This window comes from Muscardinus avellanarius (assembly GCF_963383645.1).
Source record: "Muscardinus avellanarius genome assembly, chromosome: 2".
NCBI classification, from domain to species: domain Eukaryota; kingdom Metazoa; phylum Chordata; class Mammalia; order Rodentia; family Gliridae; genus Muscardinus; species Muscardinus avellanarius.
In genome coordinates this window covers 149561012-149580289 of record NC_137787.1, presented here as the reverse complement: position 1 = coordinate 149580289, position 19278 = coordinate 149561012, and the positions used below count along the sequence as shown (strand labels likewise).

General features: G+C 38.9%; 1 protein-coding gene across 2 annotated transcripts in view; it reads right to left on the bottom strand.

Annotated features, from left to right (window-relative positions):
• The window catches only part of SUGT1 (SGT1 homolog, MIS12 kinetochore complex assembly cochaperone), a gene marked incomplete at both ends in the record, with an annotated part of 42792 nt that overhangs the window by 14120 nt on the left and 9394 nt on the right, over positions 1-19278 (bottom strand). Inside the window, 4 exons of one of the 2 annotated variants that reach the window (XM_080689235.1) lie at positions 5123-5230; positions 7601-7775; positions 14471-14528; positions 18568-18638. In XM_080689235.1, the coding sequence (XP_080545361.1) occupies positions 5123-5230; positions 7601-7775; positions 14471-14528; positions 18568-18638 (412 nt within the window). The remainder of the gene's footprint in view (positions 1-5122; positions 5231-7600; positions 7776-14470; positions 14529-18567; positions 18639-19278) is intronic. The other variant, XM_080689236.1, reaches the window with a different exon arrangement.

The window sequence follows — 19278 nt, the reverse complement described above, 5'->3', positions numbered from 1 at the left end:
AGCAAGTAGTGAGGTTTTCATCAACCTAGTGAGACCCTGTTTTAAAACAAAGACTAAAAACAGGGATGGGAGGTGTATTTGAGAGGTAGAGTACCCCTGGATTCAATCCCCAGTATGTGAAGAAAAAAAAAAAAAAGAGAGAGCACAAACAAGGTCTTAATAGGTTAATTAAAGTGTCATTATTTGCTGCTGAGGCTGTCCTCAAACCTGCAACTGTCCTGTCTCAGCCTTCCAAGTAAGACCCATTTTTTAAAAAAATATATTTTTATTTGGAAACAGGGTCTCTTAAACCAGCAAGGCTGGCTTCAAACCTGCATGATCCTCCTGTCTCGGCCTCCCAAGCCTGGGGATTACAAGCATGTGCCACCATGCCCAGCTGAAACAGCTCTTTTAAAACCAGATTTTAGCTGAGCTTGGGAGGCGGAGACAGGAGGATCACCAAGGTTCAAAGCAGCCGTTGCTGGCTTAAGAGACCCTGGTTTCAAATAAAAATATAAAAACAGGTATGGGAGTATAGCCCGGAGGTAGAACAGTTTCCAGGAACACCAGTACCACAATCAATCAATCAATACAGATTTTAGCCAAACAGTGCTGCTTGCCTGTAGTCCAGGTACTTAAAAGGCTGAGACAGGAGGAAAGCCTTGCAGGTTCAAGGACAGCCTTAGCAACACAGAGACTCTTGGCAACTGAGTGAGACCCTGTTTCAAAACAAAAAGAATTTTTAAATGAGCTGGGATTGTAGCTGGGAAGTAGAATGCCTTTGGATTTAATCCCCAGCATCACTAAATAAAATTAATAAATAAATGTAAGATTTTGTAAAATCTCTCATTTCAAACAGATTCTCCTAAGCAAGTACATCATGTTGTTCTCATTTTGCCCAAAGATTCAAGATATGTGAATATATAAAATATAGTCCAGACATTTGAACACATAAGACACAAATTAGCCCCATACTTTCCACTCAGTGCCATTACTAAATAAAAGCCTCGGTAACCCAGAGATTTTATTTTCAAGTACTTTATAAAACTGTCTCCCTCTGCTGTATGAAAACAAAAGGACACAAAAGATTTCTTCATTTATTTACCACAATATTAATAAAAAATTCAATTTATTTTTTATTAACTATACTGTAAAAGTAGTCTAACACAGACATATACACATCATGTGGAAATTCCAGGGTCAGAACAAGAAAAACAATCATTTAGAATCTAAACTCCTAGCTGGGCATGGTGGCTCAAGCTTGTAATCCCAGCATTTGCGAGGCTGAGACAGGAGGAGGATCACAGTTTGTGGACAGCCTCAGCTACTTAGTGAGGCCCTCTACAACTTAGTGAGATCCTGTTTCAAAATAAAGAATAAAAATAGGGCAGGGGGTGTAGCTCGGAGGGCGAATGCCCCTGGGTTCCATCCCTAGGCCCACAACAAAAAAACAGAAAGAATCTAAAACTCTTTAATCCAGAACATAGAAAAATCTAAGCAGCACTAGCAGAAGTAAAAATATGCTTTCTGAGTCAGGACGAACAATTTAGTTACTATGTGAATTTGAGGTAAGCATTTAAAACCTATACATGTCAGGTGTTCTCCTTATAAAAATAAAAATAATATCCTGCCAACTTTAAAGGGCTAATATCAGAATCCTATTTAGAGTCATCACTAAACTAATATTACTGAACACCCCATTAAGTGCAATGCATAGGATGAGGGTTATCAAATTTAGCAAATAAAGCGTGGTGGCACGTGCTTGTAATCCCAGTATTTGGAAAGCTGCGATAGGAGGATCACCAGTTTTTGGACAGCCTCAGCTATTTAGTGAGGCTCTGTTTCAAAATAAAGAAGTCGGGCAGGGTGGCACACGCTTGTAATCCCCAGCACCCAGCACTCGGGAGGCTGAGACTGGAGGATCACCGTTCGAGGATGGTCTCAGCTACTTAGTGAGGCCCTCTGCAACTCAGTGACACCCTGTTTCAAAATAAAGAATAAAAAATAGGGCAGGGGGTGTAGCTTAGAGGTAGAATGCCCCTGGGTTCCATCCCCAGAACCACAAAAAAAAAAAAAAAAAAAGAAAAGGCCAGGCGTGGTGGCACACGCTTGTAATCCCCATGCTTGGGAGGTTGAGACAGGAGGATCGCGCAGGCTCGAAGCCAGCCTCACTGGCTTAAGAGACCCCGTTTCCAAATAAAATATAAAGTAGGTCTGGGAGTGTAGCCCGGAAATAAAAGGGTTCCATCCCCAGTACTACCAAAAAATAAAAAATAAATAATAGCACACCCCTGGAATCCCAGAACTTGGGAGGCTGAGACAGGAGACTGTGCCTCAGAAACCTAGTGAGATTTTATTTCAAAACAAAAAATGTAGCTTTTAGCTGGAGTGGTGGTACATTCCTGTAATTTCAGTACCTCAGTACCTGGGAGGCTGAGACTGAAAGATTGCAGGTTCAATGATAGCCTTGTAGCAAGATCCTTTCTCAAAACAAAAACAAAAAATAAAATTGGGCTGGGATATGTAGCTCCGAGGTAAAATGCCCTGGTTTCAATCCCCAGTACCACAAAAACAAACAAACAAACAAATAAATAAATGAAAAGGACTAGAGGTGTAGCTCAGAGATAAGAATGCCACTTGGTTCAATCCCCAGTACACCTAGCCCTAATTATAGCATGGAACATACTTGTATTAAGTTTATTTATTGTTCATTTGGAACACAAACTTCATTTATATTTCAACCAATGTTTACCCAATATGTAAGATCTTAAGTCACTTTATCACTTACAACAAATCAATTTCCATCTAAATTACTTCAAATGGACTCACATTAAGAATCTTTTATTACAAATATACACAAAAATGCCAAACTCATAATTTCTTGAAGATTTTCCCTCTCGAATCTATCTAGTGCTTTGGGCTTGATTATTTACTTATTTATTTTGCAGTACTGTTGGTGGAACTCAGGGGCATTCTACCTCCAAGCTACAACCTCAGCCATATTTTTTTTTTTGGGAATTGGAGCGTGGATCCCAAGGGGCTTTTCTACTTCTGGGCTATACCTCCAGCCCTATTTTATATTTTATTTGGAAACAGGGCCTCAGTAAGTTGCTGAGAGCCTCACTAAGTAGCTGAGGCTGGCTTCAAACTTGTGTGATCCTCCTGTCTCAGTCTCCCAAGCGCTGGGATTACAAGCATGCACCACCACATCCAGCTCCCCTACCCTATTTTTTATTCTTTATTTTGAAACAGGGTCTCACTGAGTTGCAAAGGTCCTCACTAAGTAGTAGCTGAGGCTATCTGGCTTGGGGTTGATTATTTAAAAAAAATTTTTTTTCCTTCCATGTGTGGTGCTAAGGATAAAACCAGGGGTGCTCTACTACAGAGCAGGATCAATCAGTCCTTTTTATTTTTCATTTTGAGACAAGGTCTCTCCAAGCTGCCCAGGCTGGCCTCAAATTTGCCATCCTTCTGCCTCACCCTCTTGAGTAGCTAGAATTACAGGCCAGTGCCACCACACCCACACCCAACTACTTTAAATTCTTTTATTGAACAAACTGTAAACTATGCAGATGGAATCAGTGACAGACCGAAATCTTGGTAAGATTTCATACCTTCCCCACCCCCCTAGTATTTCATACAGCTCTATTTTACATATCTACCTCATAATTAGCCAGCTTTGTTCTTGGCAATCTTCAAATAAATAATATCTTTAAAAAGGGCATATCCTAGGCCGGGCGTGGTGACGCACACTTGTAATTCAGTGTAACAATGACATTCGGGCTAAGACACGAAGCATTGTAGATTAAAAAACAGTCTCAGCAATGTAGAGAGACCCTCGGCAAACTAGCAAGACCCTGTTTCAAAAAAGAAAATTAAGGCCAGGCTTAGTAACACACGCTGTAATCCTCGTGCTTGGGAGGCAGAAACAGGAGGATTGTACAGGTTCAAAGCCAGCCTCAGCTACTGAGTGAGGATCTCAGCAACTTAGTGAGACCCTGTTTCCAAATAAAATATAAAATAGGTCTGGAAATATAGCCCAGAGGTAGAAAGCCTCTGGGTTCCACACCCAGTACCACCAAAAACAAAACAAAACAAAAAATCGGGCTGGGGATGTAGCTCTAAAGTAAAAATGTCCCCGAGTTCAATCCCCAATACCTCACCACCACACACACAAAGGAAAATAGAAAAAGGATGATTAAACTGGGCTGGTGGCACACCCTTGTAATCCTAGTACTTGGGAGACTGAGACAAGAAGATCAAGATTCACACATAGCCTCAGCTACTTAATGAGGCCGTTTGCAACTTAGCGAGACCGTGTTTCAAAATAAAGAATAAAAAATAGGGCCCAGCATGGTGGCACACACTTGTAATCCCAACATTTAGAAGGCTGAGACAGGAGAATTACAGTTCATGGACAGCCTCAGCTACTTAGTGAGTCCCTTTGCAATTCAGTGAGGCCCTGTTTCAAAATAAAGAATAAAAAAACGGGCTGGAGGCGTAAGCTTGGATGTCCCTGGGTTTCACCCCCAGCACCGCAAAAAAAAAAAAAAAAAAAAAAAAAAATTGGGGGTGCTTTAGCTCAGAAGTAGAATGCCCGTGGGTTCCATCTCCAGTACTGTAACTGATTATTAAAGTTTTATCTATTTTTAGAAATCTTTACTGAAACGTATTGTCGCTATCTATCTTAATAAGGACACAAACACTACACAAACTAAGTCAATATTTAAATTCCACCCTATTTTGCCCGGCATGGTGGTGCACGCTTGTAATCCCGCACTTGGGAGGCGGAGACAGGAGGATCGCGCAGGTTCAAAGCCAGACGAGTACACTGGCTTAAGAGACCCTGTTTCCAAATAAAAAATATAAAATAGGTCTGGGAGTGTAGCCCAGAGGTAGAAGGGTTTCCAGGAACCCCAATACCACACACGCACAAAAAAAGGCAGCTAAATCCCACCCTATTTTAATTTGGAGGGATAAAAAAAAAACCCTGACACTAAAAAGTTATTGTTCTTACTTACAGTCCCTTTTAGTTTAAAGGTATGTGGCTTAAAAAGATCTACAAACTTACTATCACATTTAGTTAACCAGTATTTCCATATTTTGAAATATTACTAGCGACAAACCTTTTCAATTGTCCTACCTTTGTCGACAGTACTTTAAATGTGCTCTGTTCTGGTATTATAGGATGAAGCAGTCTCAGTTTCAAATTGTAGTCTTCTCCAGAAGGAAGTTTGACCAAAGCAGACAACTAATGTACAAAAAATTAACAACACATGTTGTAAATTTATATAATAAAAGGTAAAAATTTTAAACACAAATTCAATTGATAGTGGAGATTAAACATTTTATTTACTTATTTTTTTGCAGTATTGGGGATGGAACCCAGGAACACTGTACCTCTGAGTTACACCCCCAGCCCTAATTTTCATCTTTTCATTTTTTGAAACAGGGTCTCACGGAGGTGCAAAGGGCCTTGTTAAGTAGCCGAGGCTGTCTGCAAACTGCGATCCTCCAGTCTCCACATCCCGAATGCTGGAATTACAAGTGTGCACCACCATACCTGGCCTAGATTAACCATTTTATATGGAATATCAATGTGAATTCTCACATACATAGTAGCAGAAAAAAATTCATAATACTTATCAAATACTTAATAGCATAACACTTAAAATCTGAAGAAAACAAAACTAAGAACAAAATTATCCAGTTTTTAACAAAAACAATTCATTTGCAAAATACTCAATTCTACCACTACCCCCCCCCACACACATTTTTTATGGCACTGTGAAAAAAAACAAAGGCAGCCCTCTCTTTTATTTATTTCATTTTTGGCCTTGGGGACTGAACCCAGCGTCATTCTACCTCTACATTCTCCCCCTTTTTATTTTTTTGTTTTTATTTTGAAACAGGGCCTCACTAAATTGCTAAGGCTAGCCTTAAACTGTGATTCTCCTGTCTCATCCTCCCAAGCACTGGAATTACAGGTGTGTGACATAATGCCTGGCTCCTCTTTATTTATTTATTATTGTTTTTTTGTGTGTGTGGTACTGGGAGTTGAGCCCAGAGCTATACTACCTCCAATCTACTCCCAAGCTCTATTTTATTCTTTATTTTGAAACAGAATCTCAAGAAACTGCAGAGGACCTCACTAAGTTGCTGAGGCTAGCCGCAAACCTGCTATCTTCCTGTTTCAGCCTCCCAAATACTGGGATTATTAGCATATGCTACCATGTCTGACTCCTTTTTATTTTTGAAAGTGTCCTCCAAAGTTACTAAGTGCTGGCCTTGTACAATCCTTCTGTCTTAGTTTCCCAAATACTGAGACTGCAGGTGTGCACCACTACATCAAGTTCTACTATAACATTTCTTAAATATGTATCATAAAGTACTATGTAAAATGCTAAGAAACCAAGTCATGCGAGACCCTGTTTCAAAATAAAGAATAAAAAATAGGGTTGGGGGTATAGCTCGGAGGTAGAATGCCCCTGGGTTCCATCCCCAGTATCGGAAAAAAAAAAGTCATGTTCATGGTAGGTGTAGTGTGCATGCCTGAAATCCAAGTACTTGGGAGGTTGAGACAGGAGGATCACAGATTTGAGGCCAGCCTCAGCAACTTAACAGTACACTGTTTCAAAATACAAGGGTGGCCAGGCGTGGTGGTGGACAATTGTAATCCCCGCAACTTGGGAGGCAGAGACAGGAGGACCACACAGGTTCAAAGCCAGCCTTGCTGGCTTAAGAGACGCTGTTTCCAAATAAAAATATAAAATCATAGGTCTGGGAGTATAGTCCGGAGGTAGAAGGGCTTCCAGGAACCCCAGTACCACCAACAAAAAACAAAAAACTACAAGGGTGTATAGCTAAGAGGTAGAATGCCCGTGTCAAATAAATAGGCCTATTCATGAGGTGTACCATAAGTGTAACCTAATTACCTAACTAAGTTCTACTTTATGTCAACTAAGTTCTACTTTATATTCTAAATCTACTAAATAATGCACATGTAGCTATTATCAACAGCATATATGCTCTTATCTCAAAACTTCAAATATTCAAACCAAGTCAGGCCTAGTGACACAAGCTTGTAATGCTAGTACTTGAGAGGCTGAAAGAGAAGAATCACAGGTCTAGCCTCAGCAACCTAGCAATATCCTGTTTCAAAATAAAAAATAAGCTGGGCATAGTGGCGCACGCTTGTAAACCCAGCATTTGGGAGGCTGAGACAGGAGGATCACGGTTCACAAATAGTCTAAGGTACTACCTTAGTGAGGCCCTTTGCAATTCAGTGAGACCGTTTCAAAAACCGGGCTGGGAGTGTAGCTCTAAGGTAGAATACCCCTGGGTTCCAGTCCCAGTACCGCAAAAAAATATATTTCGCAGTATTGGGGATGAAACCCAGGTACACTATACCTCCGAGCTATACCCTCAGTCCTACTTTCTAGTCTTTTTATAAACAGGGTATCACTGAGTTGCCAAGGGCCTCACTAAGTAGCTGAGGCTGTCCAGGAACCACAATCCTCTTGTCTCCGCCTCCCGAAAGCTGGGATTACAAGTGTACACCACCACATGCAGCCTTGCAAATAATAATAAAACTCCATATAAAATTCAACTGAAAGACTACCTCTTTTTCTGAAAATTCCACATTTACATCATTCTTCTGAACATTCTTGATCATAAGTGTAATGATTACTTGAGATTCTGTTTGATACCAGTCATACCTATTGAAAAAAAACACACAAAAGAAACTTAAAACAGCACTTCTAATATATTTCGAGTTTGCCAAAATAAAAACCAGTCTGATTAACAAGAGCTCCACCTTGAGGAACAAAATAGCGAAGCAGCTGACCCACAGAAACAATTTTATGTAACTTTCTATGATCTGTCAGGAGAAAACAGTATGATAGATGATGCTCAAACTCTTTCAGTGGACATAAATACTTACATAACTTTATAATTCTGTTGTGACTATGCTTATTATTAAAGATGAAAATTAATCTAAACAGCTACTAGTTATACACACAAATATCATTTTCACTAATACTGCAAGTCGACATCTCTTATTTTACAGATGAGAACATGCAAGCTCAGAAAGGTGAAGCAACCATACAGTGACAGCCGAAGTGCAGAGGACTCAGGCCAGCCTGAGCCAACACTCCAGGTTCTCATCACTGAAGCTGGGAGTAAAGCCTTAAGGAAAGGAAGCTGTTACAGTAAGTTTATCCATACACTTTCCCTTCAAACTTAAGACACACAAGAAGACCAGTGTGTCTAGAGGGTCTAATTATGTGTAACTTTCCCACTCAAAAATTCTAAAAATGTAGGAATCTTCACTTTCAAATTAGACTATATTATAATCTCCCTGAAAGTAGAGCTATTTATCTTGCCACTATTCTATTTCCAGGAACAAGCATAATACATGTATACTTACTAAATCAAATGATGAATTATGTTTCATATAGTCTAATTGTTACTGTTTATATGCCCTGTCCTTGTTGTGGCCAGTAGGCAAGTCAAAGTTCCTTGCTTACTAGGTACCTGGATGGAACCATCCTCTATTTCCCCAGAAAAAAAACATGACTAAGTTGTTTTAACATTTTAAAGCCATTTCTAAGAAATTATTTTAAAAAATTCTTGACTAAAGAAACGGAACTTCAAGAGTCTCAGTTTGCCTCTGAAATTCAGCGAGGATGCAAAGCTCCAGATCAGTGACTTGTGTTTTTCTGTTACAGCCCTAAGAACACAAGCTGTACACATGGCTAATGAATAATTAAAGTCAAAGACTTGTTAGCTGTCCATTCATTATTGTAACTGCCATCCTCAGCAATATTAACTTTCAGCTCTTACAGAATGTTCCCATGAAAAATTTACTCCAAATTTAAGAGGAGGGCAGTTACAAGTCTATTATGCCCATTATTAACTTATTTATCTATAAATAAAACTAATTTACTATAAGTTCTCCTTTATGGAAAGGTGACATAATATGGAGCTAAGAAGTGCAACTTTAAAGATGAGAAACTTTTTAGCTGGGTGTGGTAGTGCAGTAGCGCACTCTTGTTCCAGGAATTGGGAGGCTAAGACAGGATTGAAGATTTGAGGATAGCCTTGGCAGATAGTGAGACTCTCATCAACCTAGCCTAGACCCTGTTTCCAAAAAAAGAAAATTAGGGTGGAGGTGCAGCTCAAAGGTTCAATCCCTAGTAACACACACACACACACACTTTTCATAAGACTATATAAAACAACTTCAAAAATCAAAATTAAGGCCGCACGTGGTGGTGCACGCTTGTAATCCCCACGCTTGGGAAGTGGAGACAGGAGGATCATGCAGGTTCGAAGCCAGCCGGGCTGGCTAAAGAGACCCTGTTTCCAAAAAAAATATAAAATAGGTCTCGGAGTATAGCCTGGAGGTAGAAGGGTTCCATCTCCAGTACCACCAAAAAGAAAGAGAGAGAGAAAAAAAAGCAAAATTAGGACACTCTTAAAACCACATGGTAAGATTTACTTGAATTAAACTACAGAGTATTTTCCTCGTTAGGCATATTTATCATACATTATTTTATAAAAAAACAAACAACTTACTTGATTTTTGATGAAGTCTTCTGGGATGCAGACTAATTTGGTAGTTGAAAAAGAGATTTTTACAAAGTTAATTTGGCAACTGCAATTAAAAATTCATGTATTATTAACTTAGATGGTACTATAGTTCTTTTGATATGCAATTACTTTATGAAAACTTTCTTCAAAGACAAGGCATGGTATCTACAATTGTTAAATAATTCTAATCTTCACCAAAAAATTAGAATGGTGTTTTTATGGTTTAATTTCAACAAAAAAAGCATTTTTTATAGCCAAGCATGGAGGCATGCATCTGCAATCCCAGTACTTGGGAGAATCACATATCCAAGCCTAGCCTCAGCAACTTGGTGAGACCCTGTTTTCCAAATAAAAAGTAAAAAGGGCTGGGGGACATAGCTCAGAGATAGAATGACCCTACATTCAAGCACCAGTGCCCCCCTCCCCCCCAGACCACAACAAACCAAAGCAACTTTATTATTTGGTGACATCTGAGATGAAACCCAGGAACATTCTACACTGTAGTCCTATTTTATGTTTTATTTGGAATCAGAGCCTAAGCTGCTAAGGACCTGGGGCTAAATGCTCAGGCTGGCTTCAAACCTGTAATTCTCCTGTCTTGGCCACCCAAGTACTGAGATTATGAGTATGTACTACCACATCCAGCTAACTTTCCTTAAAACAAAGTTTAAATAACAAAAATTTCTAAAGATATGACTGGTAAAAGTTACATATATAAAACGTCCAGTTACATATATAAAATTGCTAAGGTGCAAATAACTTCTAAATTGACAATAACATTAACGTTTTAAAACCCATTTTTAACAAAGAATATAATTTTCAGGCATAATAATGATGTCAGATAGTGCTCTGGAAACCTATAAAGGAAATGAGTCTATGGTGACCTCCTAATAACATTACCCATCAAGAAACAAAGTGACTTTTTTTTTGTTTGTGTGTGTGGTACTGGGGTTCCGAGAAACCCTTCTACCTCCGGGCTATACTCCCAGACGTATTTTATATATTTTTTGGAAACAGGGTCTCTTAAGCCAGCGCGGCTGGCTTCAAACTTGCACGATCCTCCTGTCTCCGCCTCCCAAGCGCGGGGATTACAAGCATGCGCCACCACGCCTGGCACAAAGTGACTTTTAATCAACCTAGCAAGACCCTTTCAAAACAAAGAATTAAAAAAAAAGGTCTGGGCGTGTAACTCAAAGGTAGAATGCACTGAATTCTAGCACCAAAAACCTGAAAAAGAAAAAAAACTGAACAAAACTACTAACACTGAAGCAGAAAGCCAACTTTTAAAGGCCTCCTCCATCCTCCAATTCATTTCTTACCCACCACATATAGGAATATGGGCAAGCATGGATACAGTGGGATAGTTGAACAGGACTCACTTTTGAAAATGTTCAAAGCAATAGTCACTACATATGTACATATGTTGCCTCAAGCTCAAAATAATCTGCCTGAAGTAGATTTGCTGTCAGTTCAAATTTACATAGAAGAAATCAGAGAACAAATGACTCTCTCAATGTCACAATGTAATTTTGATTAAGATGTAAATCTTTCTTGAGAGATAAAGTGACTCAAAACGGTTAACTAATAGCCCATATAGACAGAGCCAGGGATGACTGAACATGCCTGTAATCCAAGCAACTGAGAAGGATTAGCAGTTAGAGGTCAGCCTGGCCAACTTTAGAGCTCATCTCAAAAAAAGGACTACAAACTTATCTCTTGACTTCTTATAGTTCTTTCTTTTTAAAAATTATTTATTTTTATTTATTTATTTTTTGTGATAGGGGAATTAAAACCAGAGACATTCCAGCTCAAAGCTACATCCCAGACCGATTTTATTTATTTGGAAACAGGGTCTCACTAGGTTGCTGACAGCCTCACTAAAATTGCTGAGACTGTCCTCAAACCTACAATCCTCTTGTCTCAGCATAAGTACTAGAATTATAAGTATGCGCCGGCCTTATCTTATTTTATAGAGAACAACTTGAAGTCTACATAATGACTTGAAGTTAGCCAAAAGTTTACAGCGTGTCTATCTCAACGGTGGGTCTGGAGTTTGGGATTTATAAATGTGGCATGAGTTTTAATAACAATTTTTTTGTTTTCTTACTAAATATGTTCACGAATGCTACTAAAAAAGCATGAACCATAATTGGTGTTAGATATAAACCTAAACAGATTAAAGTAAAAAATAACTTTGCCTCAACTCTATTATAAACACCCCCCCCTCAAGTGGTACTAAGGATTAAACCCATGATCATTCTACCTCTGAGCTGCACCCCCAGGCTTGTTTTATTTTTTACTATGCAACAAGGTCTCACTAAGTTGCTGAGTCTGCAATCTTCCCGTCTCAGTCTCCCAAGTACTGGGATTACAAGTGTGCACCACCATGCCTGGCTGCCATATACCTTTAATACCTGAAAAAGCTTAAAGATCTTAATGTGTAAAATAAGAAACATTAACACTGAATCAGATATAAACATTTCAAACATTTCCAACTTTCCCTCTATATTTTAAGCCTATCATAAAAAGCCCTATAAGTGATTTTAACTGTTTAAATACGATCACTGCTAGTAATGAAAAACAGGAAATAATTATCATAAACATCAATTTACCCTACACATAAACTCACTAAAATAGACCAATAATTTCCATAACTACAAACTACAATTTATTTAACAAAAAATGGTTTTATTAGCCAGGTGTGGTGGAACAGGCTTGTAATACCAGTACTTGGGAGGCTGAGACAGGAGGATTGCAGGTTCATGGCCAGCCTCAGCCACTTAATGAGACCCTGTTTCAAAATAAAAAATTAACAAAAGATCTGAGGGGTATATCTCAAAGGTAGAAGGCACCTGGGTTCAATCCCCAGTCCTGGGGGAAAAAAAAATGGTTTTATTGCTAGGCAAAATGGCACACACCCTGTAATTCCAGTACTTGGAAGGCTGAGGCAGGAGATTTGCAAGCCTTAGCTACATAGCCAAATCATGTTTCCAAACAAAAAATAAAATAGGGCTGGGGGTTGTAGATCAGTGGCAGAATGTCCCTGGATTCAATTTCCAGTACCAGAATATACACACATAAGTACAAACATGAAATGGTTTTATTTAGCTGAGTGTGGTGGCACATGCCTATATTCCCAGTACTTGGGAGACTGAGGCAGAAGGATCACAGGTTCATGGCCAGCCTCATCAATTTAGCAAGGTCCTCCACAACTTAGTGAGACCCTGCTTCCAAATAAGAAATAAAATAGAACTGGGGATGTAGCTCAGAGGCAGAATAACTGACAGCTTATCCTAAGTCCTATATTTCAAAAATATTTGATACATGAAAATATTAAGTAAAAACATAAAGGACAAAACCTTTGAACTTACCACCTCAGATTCTGATCCTAAAAAAACATAGAAAAAGAACCACTTTCAGTTAATAGTACCCTTATATAGACAAAATTAGATATGATTTCTATGGCACAAACATACTAATTAAGAAAGTCAATTCTCCCCATCATTCAAATAAAGGACATTGGTTTAATTTTGGATCCTGGAGTCATTTTAGATTCCTCGATCATGATCATTTCTTAGTAACACCATTTTAATATCCCTTTCAACATTAAAAGTAGGACAAAATCAATGTATCTTTTTAAAAAAATCTACTTAAAAAGATTAAAAATACTTGTGTTTAAACAAAAAAAAAATTTTTCTTTTTTTTTTTTAGTGGTACTGGGGTTCCTGGAAACTTCTACCTCTGGGCTACACTCTCAGACACCTATTTTTTATATTTTTATTTGGAAACAGGGTCTCTTAAGCAGCACGGCTGGCTTCGAACCTGCGTGATCCTCCTGTCTCCGCCTCCCAAGCGTGGGGATTACAAGCATGCACTACCACGCCCGGCTTAAACAAAAAAATTTCAGCTGGGCATGGTGGTGCAAACTTTTAATCCCAGAATTTGGGAGGCTGAGACAGAGGATCACAATTCAAGGACAGCCTCGGTTACTTAGTGAGGCTCTTTGCAACTCAGTGAGACTTTGTTCAAAATAAAGAATTAAAAACAGGGCTGGGGGCTGGGCGTGGTGGCACAGGCTTGTAGTCCAGGGATTCGGGAAGCTGAGACTAGAGGATCGCGGTTCACAGACAGCTCCAGCAACTTAATAAGACTCTCTGCAACTTGGTGAGACCCTGTTTCAAAATAAAGAATTAAAAAATGGGATGTAGCTCAGAGGTCAAATGCCTCTGGGTTCCATCCCTAGACAGAAAGACAGACAGACAGAAAGACATACACAACACACACACACACACACACACACACACACACACACACACACACACACACACACAAATAGGGCTGGGGGTGTAGCTCGAAGGTAGAATGCCCCTGGGTTCCAAAACAAAACAAATTTCAAATGCTTACTTCTTTTTAAACTGAAAGACTACAGGAAGCCAGGCATAGTGCAAATGTAAATAAAATCGGGCTGGGGATCCAGCTCAAAGATAGAATGCCCAAGTTCAATCCCCAGTACCAAAAACAACAACTAAAAAAATAGGGCTAGGGTGTAGCTCAGAGGTAGAATGCCCGAGATCAATCCCCAGTATTACAAGAGAAAGAAAGAAAGAAAGAAAGAAAGAAAGAAAGAAAGAAAGAAAGAAAGAAAAGAAAGATTTACGCCAGGTGTAGTGGCCATAAACTTGTAACCCCAGTACCAGGAGGTTGAGATAGAAGGATTGCAGGTTCACAGCCAGCCTCAGCAGCTTAGTGACACCCTGCTTTCAAATAAAATATAAAAAAAAGTCTGGGGATTGTGGCCCAGAACTAGAAGGCCCCTAGGTTCCATTCCCAGTAACACACACACACACACACACACACACACACACACACACACACACACACTAGGAAGCCTATCTACTTGCCATTTTGAGCTTCTTGACACCTTTTAACCCAGGCAGTGAAATTAGCACTTGCACCTAAAAAGAAAAAACTGTAACATCACTCATCTGTACAGCAAATTAATTAAATTTCTTACTAAATACCTACTAATAGTATACAGTAAGTATACAAATACTTACTGAATACCTACCATGTGCTCGGCACATTCTAGGCACTGGTGATTGAACAGTGAATAGACAAAAACACTTGTCCAAACAGAGATTATAACAACCCTAATATTTCAAGCTGTAAACATACCAACTCAGGAGCATTTTAGCTCTGATATCTATACCCCAGTTCTATTTTATTTTATTTTGAAACAAGATCTCACTAGATTGCTCAGAGTCTCACTACAGTGCTGAGGCTGGCCTCCAATATGCAATCCTCTGGTCTCAGCCTCCTATGTACACAGATTATAGTAATGTACTACTGTATCCAGCTTACATTTATTCATCCTGAAAAACTGTTTTGTTGGTTAGTTTTAACTATAATCAACCTCAATTATAATCTACATTTCTTCCCACCGCCCTATTCTTAAAGGAGCTTCCTCTCACACAACAAAATCAGACCTGAGTCAGATTCCCAATATGCCATCAGTGAGAGTGGAGTGGAGGCCTGCTAACTAGCTGGGTTGCAGTCAGGAAGCTTCTCATGGCTCTAGCTTCCTCTTCAGTGCAGCTAGCTATTCTACTTTCTCTGGGCGGCTTTACTTGTAACCATACCTCTCCTACCAAGACTAAGAACCACTTTTATACTTTGTGAAGTTGTCACATCTCCAAGTTACATGGCAGCCAAGATACTATATATAGTGAACTATATACTCATAGATAGCAATATGTGTACATAAACAAATTATATTTTTCTAAAGACCAAGAATGATGTTATTTAAATAGTCATGATACCTCATAAAGTATTAAAGGTACTGTAAAATTTAATAATTCAAGCTAACTGCAGATAAGATTAATCTGGAATTTAAAAAGCAATAAAACTGTCTTTAAGCCAGGTGTGGTAGCACACATCTACAACCCCAAATGAGAGGCTGAGACAGGAGGATTAAAGGTTTGAGGCTAGCCTCAACAACTTGGCAAGACCCTGTTTAAAAAAAAATAAGAGCTGGGTATGGTGTCGTACTCTTATAATCCCAGCATTCAGGAAGCTGAGCAGGAGGATCACAGTTCGCAGACGGCCTCACCTACTTAGTGAGGCCCTCTGCAACTTACTGAGACCCTGTCTCAAAATAAAGAATAAAAAATAGGGCAGGGGGGGTATAGCTTGGAGGTCAAATGCCCCTGGGTTCCATCCCCAGACCACAAAAATAAATAAATAAAAATAAAATAAAACTAGGAATAGGGGTGTAACTCAGAGGGAGATTGCCCCCAGAGTACAATCCCCAGCACCAATCATCAATTAAAAATTAAAACAGAGCTGGTAGTGTAGTTGAGAGGTAGAATGCCCCTGGGTTCCATCCCAAATACTACAAAAAGAGAATAAATAAATAAATAAATAAATTAATTAACTAATTCTATTGAATACCCTGCTTCCAAATAATGATTAAGTTAAATCCAAGCTTCCGAGCCAGGCATAGTGGCACATGCTCTTAAGCTGAGACAGGAGGATTGTGGTTCATGGACAACCTCAACTACTTAGTGAGGACCTTTGCAACTCAGTGAGATTGTTTCCAAATAAAGAATGAAAAATAGAGCTGGGGGTGTAGCTCGATAGTAGAATGATCCTGGGTTCCAGCCCCAGTACCACCAAAAAAACCCAAAAAACAAAACAAAAAAACCAAGCTTCCTATCATACAGAGGAGTAGTGGTGGTGGTGGCGGGGGGGCTCAGCTTAAAAATGTAGAGTAGGGCTGGGCGTGGTGGTGCACGCTTGTAATCCCCGCTCTTGAGAGGCTGAGACAGGAGGATCACGCAGGTTCGAAGCCAGCCTCAGCTACTTAATGAGGCTCTCGGCAACTTAGTGAGAACCTGTTTCCAAATAAAATATAAAATGGGTCTGGGAGTATAGCCCGGAGATAGAAAGCCTCTGAGTTCCACCCCCAGTACCACCAAAACAAAACACAAAAAACAAAAAACAAACAAAAAATGTAGAGAATAGCTGGGTATGGTGGCGCACGCTTGTAATCACCCAGCTTGTAATCACCCACGTTTGGGAGACGGAGACAGGAGAATCGAGTAGGTTCAAAGCCAGCCAGGAGAGACCCTGTTTCCAAATAAAATACAAAATAGTTCTGGGAGTGTAGCCTGGAGGTAGAAGGGTTCCATCTCCAGTACCACACACACAAAAAAAAGTAGAGTAAAATGACTCATGTTTCTTTATTTTTCAAATAGGATTTTTCAAATAGGTACCAAAGCATTATATAACTAGACTACATTTGCTAGGAGTGCAGATATGCCAGCTTGCTTACTGAATAGCAATATAATTTACACACCAAAATTAGAACAAGCAAGATTAAGAACAAATTCACTTGTCTAGATCCCTTCCTTCCTAATTTGTAGCTCCACTTGCACAGCTGGGCCTACAGTTCTTTCTCCTAAATAAGTATACAGAAGAAAAACAAGTATTTTTGTGTATGTGTGGAAGTAGGGATTGCACCCAGGTGCATTCTACCTCTGAGAAGATACACTCCCAGCCATTTTTATTTTTTGTTTTGAAACAGGTCTCACTGAGTTGCTGAGACTGGTCTCAAACCTGTTATTCTCCCGTCCCAGACTCCTAAGTACTGGGAGTAAAGCTGAAATGCAAAGGTTAAAGAATAGAAAATACTGTAGAGTAACCAGGAGTGGTAGTGCACACCTGTAATTCCAGTACTTGGGAAGCTGAAACAGAAGGCTGGCAGGTTCAAGGCCAGCCCACCCCAGCAAGTAGTGAGAATTTCAGGAACCCAGCAAGATCTTGTTTCCAAACAAAAAATAAAATAGGGCTGGGGGCAAAAATCAGAGGTAGAATGCCCTGGGGTTCAATCTCCAGTACCACCAAAAAAAACTTTAGAACAGCTTCTCAACCTGATCATTACTGACATTTTGGATGATAATGCTTTGAAGTGAGGGACTGTCCTGTGCACTAAGAATATTTAGTAGCACTCCTGAACTCTACTCACTAGATGTCAACAGGACATCCCCTGTCATGATTATCAAAAATCTCTTCAGATACTGAAAATTCCAACAAGCAAAACTGTTCCCAGTTGAGAACCAATGCTACAGAAATTTGTGGTCACTCTGATATAAAGTAAAAGTAAAATTAGAATTATGAAGCCTGTAATTTTCTGAGATTACTTATAACCTGTATCTTAGTATTTTGCAGATTTTTAAATTCTCAGATCAATTTCAGTATGTCTAGATAATCCATATGCTGTTGTAATGTTCCTAATCCTTTAAAAAAGACGACTTTTTGAGAAAAATTCAAAAAAGCTCCATTTCTTCTTTATCCTCTCAAAATTTATACTTCACTTCTCCATAACAACTTTGTTGTAAGATTTTCCATCTTTGTAACCTAACTAAAATTAATAGTTTTGTGTTTTGTCTTTTTGTGTGTGTGTGGTACTAGGGACTGAATCCAGGGGCAGTTTACCTGTGAGCTACGTCCCCAGCCCTATTTTTTATTCCTTATTTTGAAACAGGGTCTAAGTTACAGAGTGCCTCACTAAGTAGCTGAGGCTAGCCGTGAACCTGGATCCTCCTGTCTCAGCCTCCCAAGCGCTAGGTGTACACAAGTGTACACCACCACACCCTGCTCAAATGAATAGCTTTACACAAGACAGCAAGTTAAAACTTTCTACCAGAAAAAAATAAATTAAAAAAAATAAAGCCAGATTCAGTATGAAGAGAACACTAAGTACTTATACTTCTTGGCTTCTAACTATAAAGTCTATTTGCAATATAAATGCTAAAGAAAGGCCAATTTAATCAAATCCTAAGTGAATTCGACTGCAATCAACATGAAATGTCATTAAGAAGAAAAAATAGTATTGGTTTCTACAATTAAATTGAGATTACATTAACATAATTGAGATATGGTGTTTAGACAGAGAAAATATTAAATTAGTTAAAGCATAATTCTAATACTTGCCATCTATTTTTTGTCCTTCTGTAAAAGTTTCTAGAGCAGCAGCATAGTTTTTTTCATGGTATTCACATATCCTACATGAACATATTAAAAAACCAAATTAACACACATACATAAGATCATGAAAAATAGCCCTCTTTCTACACGCACACACAAAAAAATCTTAGTTTTTGCTGGTCAAAGAATTAAGTATATGTTAATGAACCAAGAGATTTAAAAAAATACTGTAACATCTAGTATAATTCTCATTAAAATTCAATTTTGGAACTCACTTCAGAAGAAATGTGATTTTAATTGTTAGAACTTGTTCTTTTCAAATATAATTATACAAAGAAATTAGTTTCCTATTTAAATAAAGTCACACTTATCAACAGAAACAAACTGGGTTTAACAAATATAGATAAAAACAGATACAAGAGGTTTTTTTGTTTGTTTGCAGTATGAGGATGGAACCAAGGGGCATTCTATCTCCGAGCTACACCCTCAGCTATTTTTTATTCTTTATTTTAAAAGAGTCTCTCATTGAGTTGTAAAGGGCCTAAGTAGTAGCTGAGGCTGTCTGTGAACCGTGATCATCCTGTTTCAGCCTCTCAAATGCTGGGATTAGGGATTACCAGCATGTGCCATCATGCCTGGCTAGAGATACAAGAGTTTTTCTAGCATTAAATGTAGCCTATCCAGGTTGGTTCGAATTAGGATGTTTTCTAGTCAGTT